The sequence below is a fragment of the Empidonax traillii genome, unplaced genomic scaffold (genome assembly GCF_003031625.1).
Source record: "Empidonax traillii isolate 1590-97213 ecotype Southwest subspecies unplaced genomic scaffold, ASM303162v1 scaffold155:size2260171, whole genome shotgun sequence".
Lineage (NCBI taxonomy): Eukaryota > Metazoa > Chordata > Aves > Passeriformes > Tyrannidae > Empidonax > Empidonax traillii.
In genome coordinates, this window is record NW_020955348.1 from 2,093,027 (window position 1) to 2,110,948 (window position 17,922).

Consider the following 17,922-nt stretch of genomic DNA (forward strand, 5'->3'; position numbering starts at 1 on the left):
ACAGTATTTACTGTAAGCAACAACTCACATAAAAAGGCAGGGAGAGCAGGCAGGAGACTCCAATACATATAAAATACCTTGGTTATCAAGAGTTGAAGGATGGGTTTTGTTTTCACTTTAGAAAAGAGAAAACCCATTGTAGGGGAGGAAGTCAGAAAACCAAAGTATTATAGGTTCAATACAGTTTTCTCTTTTTCTGAATTCTTCTCCTCCTACTTCATACTTGTAGAGAAATCCCACATTCATAGCAATTTACCCTTGTGCTAAATCCACCTTCTCAGAAAATTTGTTTTTCTCATACAAATTGTTCTTTAAAGGCATCAGTTGAAGACAGAAACAGGCAGGTGAATCGATGCCAAATGCAAAATAGACCTTCAAGATCTCTAGTGAGCTTCTGACTGACCTTTTGTCCTTGCTCTGAAATAAATCAAATAGAAAAAAACAACTTCCACAAGGTCCTCTGCTGAAAGCAGATATCCACATCAGAACATGTCATGAAAGGGAACTGTAACGTGATCTCTAATTCACAAACACTGGGAGCAATCAGCCACAACTCTGTTTTCACAACATAAAATGTAACAAAATTCACGGCAGGGAGAATTGCTGCAAGTGAAATTCTGTCATCCTAAAACTTCAGCAATCCAATAGCAAAATACAAACCATGATCACATTAAAGCATAATCTATATGTGTTTCTTTAAAAGCCTGGGGGGTTTAATAATTGATTACATTGAACCATATACAAGGGTTGCTGCAGAAAGTACAGATACCTGTGAACTGTAAATACATGACCTAAATGCTGTATAACAGGTTAGAGCACTTTAAAGCCTTTCTTAAATTTTAGTTACTTATTAGTTTTTTTCCTTGATTAACAACTTTGAGAAGCGGAAGTTTCTTCTTTTTTACGTTTAGACAAAAGGAGAATATTGCAACATGATTTCTTTTTTATTTGCTATTATAGCACTGAAATCTGTTTGCTTTATAACACTACTTTTTGTGGGGGTTTTGTTGTTGTTGTGTTTTTGTGGTTTGTGGGTTTTTTTTGGTGTTGTTGATGTCATCTTTGTCTTAAATACACGCAAAAATTACAAGCATCTTTTCATTGGTATCTGAGATAAAGACAGGTGCAGTGAAGACTGATGTCCAAACTCCCAGTTTGGGAACAAACCCTGAAGAACTCTACAGTTTGCCCGAGCCCACTACACAGAACAAACTCATATGTTTTCATACGGAGCTAATTTGAATGACATCTTCTACAAACGAGTATGTCAAGTGCAGTCGAGGCAGCCAAGGCAGAATATGCAACATTAGGCACAGAAGTATCTTTGCAGAAACTCTTATTTGAAGATAACATTCAAACTAAATTGGAAAGCTGATGGTTCCAGACAGGGGAGAGAGGTTTAAAGAAAAGGGTGTAGGGGCTGTGTGGTCTGTGTGTCTTCCTACCTCAACAAACTAATTAAAAACCTGAATAGGCAAAACACAAATGCATGCACACAATCAAGGCTTTATTGGGACCTCAGATTTGTGTTAACTTCTTATAGAAATATTAATACTCTTTGATGTAATTTTTATTACTTCTTTTCAGAACTTGAGTTTATTCCTATTTAAGCCCATCCCTTCAGATATATTCAGTTTGGTCAAGTTTGGCCCTGTGAGGGAGTCAAATGGAATGCAAGTGAGGATTTCCTATTAATAATCACCACAAAGACTTGATGCTACACATTTTTGCATATATCCCTATCCCTATTTTGAATATCCCTATTGCTTTTACTCAGATTATTTTCAAGAGCCTTTTAGTAAGCATTTACAAATTGGACATCTGTATTATCTATTGCTGAATTGATATAACCTCTTATAAAATCAAAAATACTTCCTTGTTCTGAAATATCAGTAGTCACAACGTTGATTAAGAACAATAAGGCAGTCAGACAAGATCTACATTCCATCATGCTTTTTCCTGGCTTTGACACTTTTCACCTAAGCTTCAAAATCCAGGTTCACAGTCTTTTTCTTAAAAAAAAATTTTAAAAAATCTGTCTTTGTTCCAGTTAGATAAATCTTCATTCCACTGCTGATTTGAAACTTGGCTGTTACAAGATCCTATATGTCAGCAATTCACTTTAATAATTGCTACAAATTCCTTTGAAATAAACTGTGGAGGCTTGTCTGACATTACCCCTTCTGGGAGGCCATAGGAAACAAATAATTTTCCTAACAATAATAGTAATAGTTCTCTGGTCTGACCCTTTATTGGAGAGTCTAAAAACTGCCTGTCTCTGTTTAAAACCCGGTGGGTACCTCTGATTCCTGTGGTTTGCTTTATACACTGCCAGGAGGCAGTTTTGCAGTAAACTGTGTGATCTGGCCCTCAAGCATTGCAGGTCTTTCTATTCTACTTACACCCATGATAAATTCTGCCCTTTCAGTGGTTTTATTCAGCTCCAACCATACCAAAGTACCTCCTGTTCCTATTTGTTTTCTAGTAGTGTCTCTTCCTCCCTCTGGTGATTGTCTCTAAGGAATACACATGATGGGGCATAGATGCAGGGAGGAAGCCTGGCCATTCGCTGTCTCACATTTTCTTTTTCTATTTTGGATTTTAAAATATTACTCCTCAGAAAGTGCAAGCCCCCTGAGGTTCACAATATGCTTGATGCCAGTGTGACATGTTGGGAATTCCACTTCCAAATTCAGGTCAACTTGGGGTCCTGTCACACAATGTAACACAGAATAAATAACTGCAGGGGGTTTTTCAATACCATCGCTGCACACAGTGTCACGTTTTCCACATTTGCAAATAATCTAGTATTGTTTTCAGCTCTTCATGGAAATGTGTTTGGTATTATCAGAAAAAGAAAAAATACAGTCACTTCTTACGTGGTAAAACAACCCAAGACAGGCAAAGGGATCTAACATCAAGGATTTTTGCACTATTGTTTGGATCAGATACCTGTGAGGCCAATAGGAGTGAAGCCCTTAATACCAGAGAGGGACCTGAAATACTGTCTTTAGAAGCAGGAGGTGTATGTTATAGGACCAGGAGTCCTGATAAATGCCTTGTAAAAGTCTGTCTCTTTTCACCCTTAACAAAATAAGTTCATCAAGACTGATTTTGTGATTTAGTGATAATTCCAAAAGAAAAAGCCATGCACTTTTAAAATCTTTTATAGCTGTTTCAACAATTTGTTTAAAACACTATGTAACTGTATGCCCTAGATTTCCAACCATGTCTAAGGGTCTTAAAGGAAAACAGAATTATAGAGTCACTCTTCTTTTGGATCAGAATTCAACTTTATGTTTTCTTGAAGAATAGCAAAAAACAAATCTTCTGCAAGACTAAACTACACTCAACAGTTTCTTATTATATCAGAAAACTGTTTTCTGTTACTAAAGAAATAAAAATAGTATATATCTTTATGAAAGTAACTATTAATTTTCTATTTTTCCAATATTTGCATGAAGCTATTATTATAAAAATTATATTATTGTGATGTACTTATGTTAAAGCATTGAAAAATAAAAAAGTAACTCTTATTCTACATTCACTGACCTAATTTCCACAGACCTGTTCTCCTGCCAAGCTTTTAAATGTCACCAGTCGCAGAAAAAGGCTGACAGCCCTATGGACTTGATTGTTCCATAATCAGATACAATAAAAATCAATAGGAATTAACTACAAACATGTCAGTAAATGATCAACAAGTCTGAATATGGTTTTGATAGTACAGCCATTTCTGTAAATACTTTGGGAGCTGCACTAAATTTAACCTTAACGCGTCGCTACATTCATGATGTTTGCAATGTTCAGACTCCTCCCGTTCACGTCACGTATTGGCTCTGAATTTGGCAGTGGAAATCTGGGTTAGAACTTTTACTTTTTAACAATACACTTTCAGGAAAGATATAAAGTGCTGTGGCAAACGCAGAAATGCAAAGCACTTCATACACTGCCAGGCAGGTTTCCAGAGCTCTTCCCATAAAAGGCAAAAAACTTGGGAGAGAACAGCAAGAATGTTCAAACTTAGTTTTTAGCAGTAAATGCAAACTTTCTGCTTTAAAATCTACTTGCCTAGTTGCTATAAGATACAGTATTTAAATATTATGATTTTTGTGATTTTTCTTTTACAATCTATGCACTTATTTCCCCCTTTCCAGAACCATCTACCACAGGCATCACAGATAATTATATGCATACACAGAGGAAGAAATAAAATTCAGCCACCTACTGGGACGTTCCTGATGTTAAGGTTTCAGTATAAATATTAAAAGTATGACATTAACCTGCATCTTACAGGGCTGACATCTCTAAGGAAAATGCATTTGAATTTTCAGAGGATTTAACAGCAAGTCCTTCTTTGTTCACATAATTGTTTTACTGTGCTATCACGTATTTTTCAGAAACTACAGCATTTTAGTCAAGGATAGACTGTGCACTGCATGCAAAGTATGCCCATCAGAAGAAAACTAAATGTTGCTATGGAGAAGAGAGTCATAAAGTATAAATGAAAACTACAATTCTAGTTCTGTCTTTAAAAAGGATTCCTAAAAATGACAGAGAGAAAAGAAGTTAGCTCTTGTGAAATATGGAAACACAGGAGCTGCAAAGGCATCAAGTTGAAATTAAGAAATAGTTGAGCATGCTAAAAAATTACATATACTTAACATCTTTTTAACAAAATGGCTCCACCTTTTGAACATTTTACATATTTTCTGGAATAAATTAACTGCTTATTAATATAAATGACTGAAGAATTTCTAATGCAATGTCTAACAATCTTGTTTTTAAAATGAGAAACATCAACACAAAAAAAATCTAAATGTGTTCAACTTTTAAAACAGTTAATTAAGTCATATCTGTCTGCATCTGCTCTCTGAACTTTGTGTGGAAACTTTCAACATATTTGTGTAGATTACAGCTTGTGAGATGTAAAACAGCACCAAATTATACAGTTAGGCTCTTTCTCCTTAATACTTTTCTACCATCTCTAGAGAACAGATAGTGGCATTTTAATTATTACTAATGCTAATTATTTCTAAATGAGATGTTTAGAAAGGCGATAGATAATAGCATGAGGACCCTTCCCAGAGGAATAGTTTTTCATACTAAATGAAAAATAACTGCTTTGGAGTAAAACAAGAGCTGAAAAGAAAAAAAAAAATCACACTTCTATTGCAATGCAACAACCCTTAGCAAGGTCTTTATACTGTAAAGAATTTTTCTGAATTACCAGGAGAGGGAAGGAAGGAAGAGAAGGAAGGAAAGAATCAACCTCAGAAGATAGGTGCATATGCACATATTCATTTATTCATCTATTTTCACATAAATGCCCTTTCACATTTGGAAAAAGAACAAATTCTTTGACAGTCCTTCTAGGAAAAAAAAAAATTCGTTTCTTAATCATAATCATAAATCCTCTTAGGATCTAAACACACATCCTCTTTCTCCCACAGTACAATCCATACTAGCCCCAAAGCCAAACCAAATGAGAGCCTCATGCTGTACCTATTAGAGTCAATGAGAATCCTGCAATGAGTTTAGTGGGGTTTTGATCCTGCACTATATTAAATCTTGCTCTACATATCAATATGAGACCAATATCTAAAGACAATCCCTTTCTGAGGATGGATGAAAGCACATTTGATCTAATGAATGTGTAAAGCAAGCCAGAATGTCTTCTAAAAATTAGATTTACTAATTGTGTTTATGATTTCTAGCATTACTGTAATTGTATTGAATGGAATTGTTCTTTTAAAGCAGTCTCAATCATCCAACACGGTTCAAAAAGGGAATTGCTGTAAGAGCACGTATGCTTGAATTATCCCAAACTTCCCTTTTCTCCATCTTTTTTTCACAGAGTACCATTCTTTCTGTGTGTCCAGAGCACTGCTCTGCCAGAAGCACCAGAGGGTGTATCAAGGCTCCTCTTGCATTCCCTTATTCTCTGTCCCTTTCCCTTACTGTCACAAACTATCTATGCATTTTAGGGGTACAACTTAGAAACCCAAGAGTCATTTCTCCCTTGCTGAGTTAGTGTTCACAACCTCACGGGAGTGAAGGAATCAACCACGATGAAAGGTTTTTAGGACCTAGCCTTGAAAATCTGTGTTAGGTACAATCCAACTAGAAATTTAGTTTAACCTTGTGGATCTTGCATTTAATATGGAAGAAGAATCTTTTGCTGCCATTTACTCTATGACATGCAAAGAGTAGCATTGAAGATCAGAGCAGTTTGGACCGTGACAATAGAACATGAAATGGAGAAACAGACAGTAAAGACAGTAAGTTACTTGATGTCCAGCAGTTCCCTGTAAAAGTAAACATTTTCTCATCAGCAGGGGACACTATTTACAGGTATGAAGGAAAAAATGACCCACTATAAAGTTTATATATATGTTTGTGTACAGGATACAGGGTTAACAATAACAATATTTGTACTCTGTAAAAAAACTGCCCTGACATCAGTGGACTAGCAGAACTTATTTACAATGTTTAATCCCATATGAATTTGCTTTCCATTATTTTCATTTAAGCTTCTTTTTATGTCAGCTATTGATCTCTTTACTTTATGATGAAATCAATGAACTTGTATTAGAAAAATGAAAGCTTTGGCTAATCCCAGGACAAAGCAAGGCACCTGCAAAACTACTGTGAACTGTTTAGCACTTAAACAAAGGGAGAAGATAGGAAATAATTAATTGACTTCAGATAACTGAAGTTCAATATACAAGAACAAGACCAGAAGAATCAGGCATAGGGAAAAACTTATCGCTGAGAAACTCATCAATAAGACTGAACATACAATAAAGGTAATCTACTACCTGCTTTTCATAACTGAAGGAATAAATTGATCACATAGGAACATGAATCTGTGATGCAAAAGATTCTAGGAATATCAAAGCAAAGAAAAATGGGGCTGGGTTTAGGGGAGGGGAGGTTGCAATTGGGACTTACTCTTTTGCCTATTTGCTTAGAAACAAGTCCTTCCAAAGATATTTTGAAACAGCTGATTCTAGAAGTTTGATGCAAAGACTGGAACCACTACAGGACTCTAAGTGCTGGAACCAATTATCTTTTAGAATTAAAAAACTGAACATTTTTATAGAGGGAACGATCTGCTTAGTTGCCTAACAAATACATTATTATATTTTATATGTTTATTTTCCCATTTAGCACTTCTGAATGAGAACAACTCTGGTACAGATTTTGTATTTAGCTGGTACAAAACACCTGGAAGGTAATGTAGTAACCAATGGCCCAGAACTGCTCTGTATGGAGTAGTTTGCTAGAGGGCATAATGAGATAGATACCGTATGCTCATGAGATTATTTGAGCTGATAAACAAAAAGGGATGCATTTTAAAGGAAGTAAGAATGAACAAAATCTTAGGATGATTTCATTTGCTGAGAGGAAGAAATCCACAGATATGATAACAGAGCAAGGGCACTAGAAACCAGCAGGAAAGGTAGCTGATGCACAACAATTAAATGAAAAGCTTTCAAAACCCTTCATTCTCTTTCTAAGATCACCTTTTCTCTTGTTTATCCTTTTGCCTTTGAAAGGGAAAAACACTGACGGGTCCATCTTGGCACACTGCAAAAGTTCAGATGAAGCATAAAGAAAAAGAAGGAACAAATTGTGTGCAAAAATACTGCGTAAAAACCCTGCGTGAAGCCCAGGAGTTGAGTTCAGATAGACATGTAAAAGTGCTGCTTTACTTCGTGAGGGAAGGAGGCATAGCCCTCGAAGTTGTGTTGGTTTTTTGGTATTAGTATAGACTTTCTAATGTGTATTCACTTGTAGTACTTACAGTATATAGAAATTAGTGTAAAAAAAAAGAGAAAAAGAACTGCCCTGTAGGGTCCTTGTAGCAGCTCTTCCTAGAGAGTCCTCAGGGATTTTACTGATTTTCCTAGAACTAGCAAATGTAAACTAATATTAAGGCTGACTACTTTTTCCTCCCCAAAAAACTGACACTGGGGCAGGTGAAATGGTTCTTATGAAATCCTGAGAAAACACTTATAAGTGTTCTAAATTTTCTCCTACTCGTAAAGATGTTGCTGTAGATTGTATATTTGCTCACTGATTAAACCATCTTTCAACTATAACCAACAACTTCCCTATCTGCAGAACGACAGACAAAAAGGAAGATTATTTCCTCTCACTCTCTGTCCTTCCTTTCCTTTTTGCACTGAATTCTGCCACTGCAGCAAAGCTCGAATAGCACCAATAATTTAATAAGTCTTTCTTATTATTGCAGGGTTTTACTCCAGCAGCGCAGATAAATTATATTTCACCTTCACTGCCCTCTTTCTTCTAGAAAGTCAAAGAATGACAAATATGAGATCAAAGGATGGGATTAAGTACATTATACTAAATTCATTGCTTTTCTACATAATCATTTACCTTAAAATATCTGTTACATGAAAACTGAAGACAAAAACAGGCTGGAGAAAAGTAATATATCTGACAAAATAGCTACAATTTCATTATAATTACTCAATTTCACTCAGAATGAAGGCAGTAAGATCAAAGATGGACAAACAGGTATTAGTTGTGAATGTCTTTAAGTAGTTATTTTCACTCAGAATAGACATGTCCTCCTAAATGTTGGATCCACCATAACATGAAGGGATCTAGAAACAAATTCTTTCTCTAGTTAGTGACCTGTCAGCTTTTGATCTTATTTCTGTGTCACAGCAAAACCAGAAAAATCCCTGTGAAACAAGGTGGAAATGAGAAGCATTTTCTCTCCCCTTAGTCAAAGGCACTGTATGCCATTGGCAGATCACAGCTGGAAATGGTCCCAAGCTGCTCTATCTCCAGTGTGCAGGTGTCTGCAAATGAGACTAATGTCCTTTTGCCATGAATACGCCTGCTAATCAAATTCAACAGCAGAGCAATTCTCTGTAATTTGTACACAGTAACCAGTGGGAGATCACTGGTCAGAAGGAGGATGAAGGAACTACAGACACCTTGGTGCTGGGGAAGGTTCTGGAGCAGGGCATCTTAAGGGCTATCACACAGCATGTGCAGGACAACCAGGTGATCAGACCTAGCCAGAATGGGTTTAGGAAAAGCAAGTCCTGCTTGGCTAAGCTGATCTCAATCTGTGACAACGTGACCTGCTTAGTGGAGGAGGGAAAGTCTTTGTCACCATTTCCCATGTAATTCTCCTGGAGAAACTGGCTGCTCATGGCTTGAATGGGGCACTGTTCACTGGGTGAAAAAACTGGCTGGATGGTCGGGCCCAGAGAGTGGTGGGGAATGGAATTACATCCAGCTGGTGTTTGATCACTAGTGGTGTTCCCAGGGCTCAGTCCCAGGGCTGTTCAATGCCTTTATCAAGGATACCTGAAAGGAGGGTGTAGCCAGGTGCAGGTCAGTCTCTTCTCCCAAGTAACATGCAGAAGAACAATAGGAAACAGTCTGAAGATACACCAAGGGAGTTTTAGATGGGATATGAGGAAAAATTTCTTCCTAATATAATTCTTTGAAATTAAGTTTAACACAAGCAAGAACTCCACGATTCTTGAGATGCAGACACTTGTGTGGGAAACCTGCAGAAGTAGACACTATATACTGTCCTCTTATTGCATTGACCTATCCTGTCTTACTATGTCCTTACACTCTCTGGTCTTCCTAAGCAACTGGTGATTCTACCTATTTGAATGTCAATCATATGAGAAAGGTATCGTTATTTAATCCTGTCATCATACATCATCTAGTAGTAGGAATTTAGTGGTTTATTAAAATCCACAGGTCTTGATAATAGTGTCAGCAACGGTCAGTAGCAAAACTGGAGTTGAAGTCAGTGATGTGAAGAAAGAGAAAATCCACACTAAAATGGTCAGTACAATCTAAAAACAAGAGTGACCTTAGAAAAACAGTAAAAGACAGTGGATAGTCACATCCTTCTGCAGGAAAGGAAGTGGAAACAGAAGATAATTACATTATACAAGAAGAAGCTGATACGGTTATTGGGAACCTGGGGTATTTTCGAAAAAAAATACATGATCAAATATGACAAAATTTGTTAAAACAGTAATTTACTTTAAACATCAGAACATGCAAATGAAGATGTGGAAGAATGCTAGACAGATGTCAAAGCACTTACGATAAAACTTCCTTGTTTTCATTTGAAACATCATTTAAAATGGAAAAGTAAATGGTAAAATACTGCTTTAGATATCAAATTCTGAGAATATTTCAAAAAGGTGAGATTCTACAGGCAATGATTCTACAGGAAGTAATCTGATTCAAAATTAGATATTTAATCTCTCTTTGATCCAGTGATAAAAGACGAACATAGACCAAGGTCAAACTGTAGTTACCCTATCATATAAAATTATAAAATACTAGAAAAGAGAAGCAATATGAAAAGTCAAGATGTAACACTCCCCTGATTTCCCTTCTATGGTTTAACCTAATGCTTGTCTTACTTGCACCACACTGGGAACAGAGCTGCTTAAGACCCAGCTTTGCTGTGGCATTACAGCTGCTTGCTGATGTCGCAGGAAGAAGATAAAAATATAAAAGCCTCCAAGTGCAAGGAACTGCAAAATGCATTTAAAGACATCAAATGCATATCTCAAAGTTTGAGGAAGAACAATTTGCATTCTACATTTCTCATGTAAATGTACACTAGGAAAAATAATTATAATAGTAATCCGATTCAATGGAAATAAAGTACTGTAATATTTATAGTCTGTGCCAGAGTTATAATGACTGTGGGGCGAGAAGTGAAGTGTCTCAGCATGTTCCACATGTTTTTAACACTGTTTCTAAAGGCTCTGGAGGCTATTAAATTTAATGAACCCATCTGCTATGAAATAAGAGGTCCAAACATAATCAGTTTTCTCAGTGCCATATAATACAGATGGCATTCCATGTTCCACATCCCCAGCAGGAAATTTTATGTTCCTCTTTAAGTGCAGGACTTTTGTTTTTGTTTTTGATGTTTTAAACATCTTTTTGATGTATCACATATAGCATTTTATAGTGTAAATACCACATAGGGCAATACACATGAAAAGTGTTAATTCATTAAGCTAAGTATTGCTATTTCCTTACAACAGTTTTTCTAGTGACTTTGACAACTAGCAATTAGCTCCCTGTCGTAATATTCTTTGCTTAATGCAATCACTGGAAATTGTCCTAATACCAAAAGTTCCAGCATTAGCAGAGGTGTAACACAAACATGTCATTTATCAAATGAATCAGTTTACCTCAAATGCTGAAAGATAGACATTTATATGTCCATAAGCATGCATAGGTGGCACCCCTATTTGTACATATTGTATGCATGGAATAATGCACCAATCATTCTTATGTAAAGTATTCATATTCCCACTAGGTGATTATGGATTTATTTTCCTTTGCATGCCCCAATTTTCACTTCAATTTGTGCATTTTATTGGGACTCAATGCACTAAGGCTCTTGTACTTGTGTGTGAACATGGAGTCTGAGCACAAATATAAATAGCACAACGTCCCTTGCTCTGATTAGCACCCTACTGCCAGTGTTAGGAAATCAGATGTGCATCTTCTAACATAAAAGAACAGCATCCATTGTTATTTTGAGCTGCATCTGAAAGGCAATGAGAGTGCATTAATTCTATTCAGTTGAGAGGTTAATTCATTTACTATCTTGAGCACTCATTATGTTTTGACAGTTGACACAGATCTTACTGAATTTGAAGCAGTTCACGTGTTTAATGATAGTTCATTTATTCTAGATCCAGCAGGAAAACAAACAGATTAGAACTGAGGAGAAAACAAGGGTAGTTAATTACGGCAACTAGAAATTTTGGGCCAGAGAACTCAAAAGTCATGGCTCAAATTTTGGTTTTATTAGACTGTCAGTAAGGATTACCATAGACGGTAAGCTAATCATTGGCATAAAGGGATGTTGCACCTTCCTACAGATATGTGCATAATCTGCTTTTCCTGTGTGCATGGGCAGCTGCATTGACCAGCACAGTTAATGTCTCAAGCACTGTCCCAGATCTATAAGGTCCCAGTGCAGATATGGCAGATTGTAATTGCCGTGACTTCAAACTTCAGTTCTGTTCCTCTAGTTTCAAAAAGGATGAAATAGGCAAAACTGTTGTACTCTTTCAGGAAAATTAATCCAAACTGAAGTGCTGATAAGAAGGCATTGCCTGGGCTACTTTTTACTTTACTCCCATGTCAGAGCCTTCAAAAGACTTCTGCAGATCTGTAGGAGACAAAGCAGAGCTTGAAGAACCTTATTTCACATACAAACCTACCTGATGGAAGGCCTGATATCCATGCATGGGATTTTTCTTCCCCAACCTAATTCACTCAAATGTCAAAGCAAGAAAAGGAAGTTCTCATGGGAACCTCAGAGGTAGTTGGAGGTGATGACATTCCCTGATAAAGAGTTGTAAATTCTTAGAGATTAAGGGATGCTGGCCACAAAGGGAAGGTTACAGCTTGTAACCAAACCCAAAGTGGGACTGGGAAAAAAGCAACACAGATTTCTAGTTATTAAAGCAGTACAAACAAACCCAAATTTAAAAATTACTGTCTGTGTGTCAATTTTCTTATTCCAGCTGCTGATTAATGACATTTCCTGACACTCAGTTCTGCAGTGATTACCAGTATTTACTTACTGTAGATGCATGTGAACATTCTGAACACTCTGATGCGTTTTAATGTATGCCAGTATTAAAATCTAGAAATTATTTTTTGAAATAGAGGTCCAATAATCTTTTACTGTGACAGAAATGCTAATTATACCCACTTATTAGAACAGCACAATTAACTTGTGCCACCAAAAGTATTTGAAGATACCTCTGGTAATAGAAGCTAGTGGAAATGGGGTACTATTTTATTTTTGTTACTTAATAAAGGTTCTTCTGTGCATTGAACACAAATAAAACTGGGTGAATGGAAGAAACACTAATCAGTATTTTTATACCTCATCAGAAAGTTCTGGATAGAAAAAATGCTAGCATAATGGTTCTCAGTCTGTAGCACTTTCTGTTATAACTCTGTACATTATAGATAGGACCATGTACACAGCTTACCTTGCCTATCTGGAATGGGCGCAGAATTCTCCTTTTGTTAAAAAGAACTGTATCCCAGAATTTAAATTTCCATACAGAAAACACTTGGGTTCTGATGTGACAGCTGTTTTAAAAGCATGACCTTCCTATACTTCCTGTTGTATTTCTCCAAAGAACCTGCACCCAACTATGGCTACACAATACTTCATTTTTTTTAAGAATGAAGATGAATATTGAAGGGTTTTTTGATAATATATGCAATAATGTAATTGTAACATCCATCATAAGAAGTTCATGAAGAGTAAAGGCTGTAGTTCACTGGAGCTATCTCAACTTACTGTCCCCATAAGGGAAAATAAGGTTCTTGGGCAGGTTGCCTTACTAGAACAGCATCAGTGTCTTGCTCAGGAAATATTTCCAAAAAAACACCTCCTTCAAAAAGAGAAAGAAATTAGGTGTATATATATATCTATGTATATAGCATCAGTTGAAGAACTGAACTAAAACTGAACTAAAATCCATAATTGAATATTTATGCCTGTGAGAAGGTAGTGATAAAGCAAATGAAGAATCAACAGATGGTACTTCAACACTGAGCAAAAGCATTCACCGTTCATATTATGACGAATCATGACCTGTAATGACTCAGAACACTGTTTTTTTAAATGAACTCTTAAATTCTGGAGCACCAGACAGTCATCTCAAAATATTCAGTCAAATAGTAATGTGCTCTTTTTATGCAAAGAAATCCTCCAGTCGGAAACTGAACAGAGCCAACGTGGTAATTTGTGCCTGAATCTGCTCACAGCTTGAAACTAATAGCCTGAAGGAGATGAACTCAACGGTACATCCAGAGAATATATTCGGGTACACTTTTGAGAAACAAGTTTCACCAGGAAGAGTCAACAAAGGTCCAAGTAGGTCAGATTGTACACCCCAATAAACAAATTCTCCATCACAGGTTTTTAAACAGTGGGAACTCGGGGGCCAGACCAGTCTTCATTTTACTTCCTGCAGCAAAGGTAGCAGTGTGTCCTCACATTCCAGATGTGACCATAAGAATGAGTTAAAGGTTTCTGTGCTCTTTAGATGATTACCCACAATACCAAAAGCTGCACTAAGACACCACTTTCATGAGTCTCTTCCTGCCTCTCCCTCTAGCAAATACACAAACTCCCTTCAACATATACACACACTGATTACTTCAAGCATTTTAAAAAAAGAAGTGAATGAGAACAAGATTCTCCTGGTCATCTCCCCATTTCATGGGATTCCCTGAAGGCACAATAATAACCCACAGTTTCTGTTCATCTCATCTTATGTTTCAATAAAAGAAAGAGAACAAAGAGGAGACTGGATTAATATGTTATTAAAAAAAAAAAAGGCAAGAGAGATAAGTTAATTCCCTCTAAAGCAATTAACTTTTTGTTTCTCCTTCATAACTGCAGTTTACTATTTATGTTACATTAACCATGGCCACAACTGAAGAATAGGAAAGGCCTAAACAATTGTGAAAATGAAGTAAAAGCTCTATTCCCAGGAGTTTTTTCCTCCAATAGTTTTGTATTGATTTAAAACTGAACCTCCAAGAAACATCACAGACTGCAAAACAACAAAAAAATTCAAATATCAAAATGAAGCTGATGAGATTCTCCCACCTTGCCCCATCTTCAAGAAAGTAAAAATTTAAAACAGAAAGAAACAACTGTGCCACCTGTCATCTGTGATCTTCTATTCATTATATTGAATAATTGGTATTACTTATACTAAATGACAGACATCTGCTGCAAAGTCTTGCTCTATGGGTAATTTACAAACCAAAATATTTTAACTGGGAGAAAGGAAACCTAATAACAAAAAAAAAAAATAGATAAAAAGTTTGTTTCAGACCAATCCATGGAAATTAACAACCTTTACATGCAAATCTGATTTACCACAAATGCTACAGAAGCATCATGAGAGTTCAGACACTGCATAATAAAAAGTTGTGCTTCATCTTCATTTCACAAGGATGTCAAGTTAAAATTGGACATTTATCACAATTATTTTAGCACATCACCCATTCAATTCACTTTAAAAGGTAGAATCTTCTCGACATTCTTCCCCAAGATATCACAGTTGACTCCTAGATGTTGACCCACCTTTCTACACTGGAAACACTGGTTCTTGTCAGTCTATGTGTTTGTGCTGACATATTCATTGATATATTTTAAAACAGAGAAAAAATGGTTACTCAATATAATTAAAATCTGTTGAATGCTCATTTTTGATTATTAAAAAAATGTAGGTTTAGAGGTCATAAATTTTGAAACTATTCTGTAAGGCATGTTTGTTTCATTATTTTCTACATAATTACAATGTATGAATATCTGCTAAAGTTCAGTAATGTTGAATTATTTGCTTGCAGAATAAAGTCCCAATTCTTACAATGAGTTACCACATACCAGCAACAGAAATCAGGTGCATAATGAGTGTTTCTATCACAACGGTTTTGTTCCTAATTCTTCATTATTTGCCATAAGCTTCTATTAAAAGCTTTGTCATGCAGACTTACAGTGCTGTCAATGTATGCTTCCGTCCACACCACATCATGTTCTTGGTCAATAACCTTTGGTCGGCTGAGGACATGAAGATATTCCATAACATTCTCTTGCACATCAGCTAAGGTAGAGATTTGAGTAAAAAAACCTGTGAAAACACACAATTCAAAGTTTTAAACCAGAGAGAACAAACTAAGGAAGACTGCAATAAGGAGTATGATACGGTTTCTGTCTGTTGTGTTTTCTCCTTATTTATTTCCAAAAAAGAAATGCCAAAAAACGAATGTTTCACAAGAAGAACCCTCAAACAATAATAATTGGTGAAAGCAGAAGTCTGTGAAACCTTTGGCCAGTCCTCAAGGATAGAGTTTCTGATGCTTCTATGAAACCCTGCACTGTCTGTACTAAACCTCTATTTTCAGAACTATTGTTGTTTAATGGTTTGGGGCTTTTTTTTAATGCCACGCACTTTTAAATTTTGAACTGATATTATCTTTGTCCAACAATGCCTCATCCAGTTTCAAGAAACATGATGGATTAGAACTACAGTAACAGGACAGTAGTTGCATATGCTATAAAACACTCATCCATACACAGTGTGACTGTTAAAAAAAAAAAAAGCAATATGTTATTTACAAATATGGCAGGTCACAGAAAATGTAGACTGCAACTAGAATTGCTTAGTTTAGTGATCACAGCTTTGTTAATCCTTTAAAACATCTCCTGCAACCTGACGGCATTGAGGACAGCAGAGGCCTCAGCTATTTGAGCTGTCACCACTTCCTTTTCAGCGCTTGGATGTCAAGTATCTTTATACATCACAAACTTGGCATCTGGAGCCCACATCATGCAAGGGTGATGAAGGACTGACAAATTTCAAGGCTACAGTTTCATCAGGCCTTATTTAAATGCATCACTTCCCTTCATACACTTTCTGTTAATGAGAAAAGACAAATATGAAAGAGGCCTCTTTACAATTTTAATAATTTGACAAGATCACAGCTTCTGTGGACCTGGAATATTAAGCTTTATTAAGCTTAAGCAGAAAACATTTCAACTGCAAAGAAATTCTGAGCTGTGTTTCTCTAGACAGGGTCAGTTTTGGCAAGACTGTAAGGCTGTCCTGTAGTCTGAATGCCAGAACTTCCTGATTCTTATATTCAGACTTTTTGACAATTGTGTTTCTACCTATCTGTAGCAAATGTCAAATCTCCCAAGAATTAGCTTCCTACACTGCAAACTTTATCTCTCTTATCTAGAGATCAGAGGTACCCTATGGAATTAAAACCTTACTGTTCCTATATAGAGGTTTAATGGTTTAATGATTAGTTAAAGACTTGCTCTGAAGTTCTTGAGTGCAGCTGCTGAGGCCCTGTAAGCAATAGTAGCAAATCCACGCTTAAATTTTTGCATTCTAACACCTGCTTCTCGGCTCCCTGGTGTGTGAATTATGCCACCTCAGAGCCCCATACAGTCACCACTACCTTTTTTTCCTCCCCAGCAGGAAAAAACTCGTAAAGGATATGGGTAAGATTTGGTAATGACAAGCATGAGATATGTATAATAATGTGGTAAAAGACAGACACTTTTGCTCTGCATGTGGGCTGCCTTTCCACACTACATAGCCCATGGACTACATAGCCTTGCTTTTCTCTACAATGTCCACCATTAGGCTCATAACTTTTCAAGATGCATCCATTTGATTTTTACACGGAGAGCAGCACCTTTCATTTGCTGGGCACTGTGCAAAATAGATGCAACATTCTTGCAACTAATAAAATTTCAGTATTTAAAAATGCTCTTTGTGCAGTGACTAAGAAGGCAATCCATTGTTTCACTGCAGCTGTAAAACTCCCATGGAGATTTCCCCCTCTCCCCCCACCTAAGAGGCCTCTGGAGCAGGTGAACAGGCTCGGTGCCTGGCTGCCTGCCACCCCCCCATCAGAGCCCACCGTGCACGAGGTGCTGGGGTCATGCTAATAATGGGAATGGATGTGACTGGGGCTTCCTGTACAGAACTCTCCTCTGCTAATACAATAGTCTGTAAACTGCTCCAGCTGGGGCACAACCTGCCTCGGGGCTGATCTGTCCTCTGCTGGAGTTGGAGCTGCTCTCAGCCCCCCGATATGAGAAACATTTTTCTCTACGTTGCTCTCTCAGCCTCTGCTCCTTTGTACTGATGAATCCTGTTCTTTGTCCATTTTATGACATGCCAACCACAGTGAGGATTCACAACAAAATATTTCAAAAAGCCAAACAAATAAGTAAAACAGAGGCTGTCAAATTACTAATGCAATACTGACCTTTACTGAAAAAAAAAAAAAAAAAAAACAAACAAAAAAACAAAA

The 17,922-nt window shown here is 36.7% G+C and overlaps 1 protein-coding gene across 1 annotated transcript in view; it reads right to left on the reverse strand.

The window, feature by feature from the left end:
- CACNA2D3 (calcium voltage-gated channel auxiliary subunit alpha2delta 3) overlaps positions 1–17,922 on the reverse strand; it is a 247,363-nt gene that overhangs the window by 113,684 nt on the left and 115,757 nt on the right. The window contains exon 10 of the mRNA XM_027884815.1: positions 15,589–15,722. Within this exon, the coding sequence (XP_027740616.1) occupies positions 15,589–15,722 (134 nt within the window). The remainder of the gene's footprint in view (positions 1–15,588; positions 15,723–17,922) is intronic.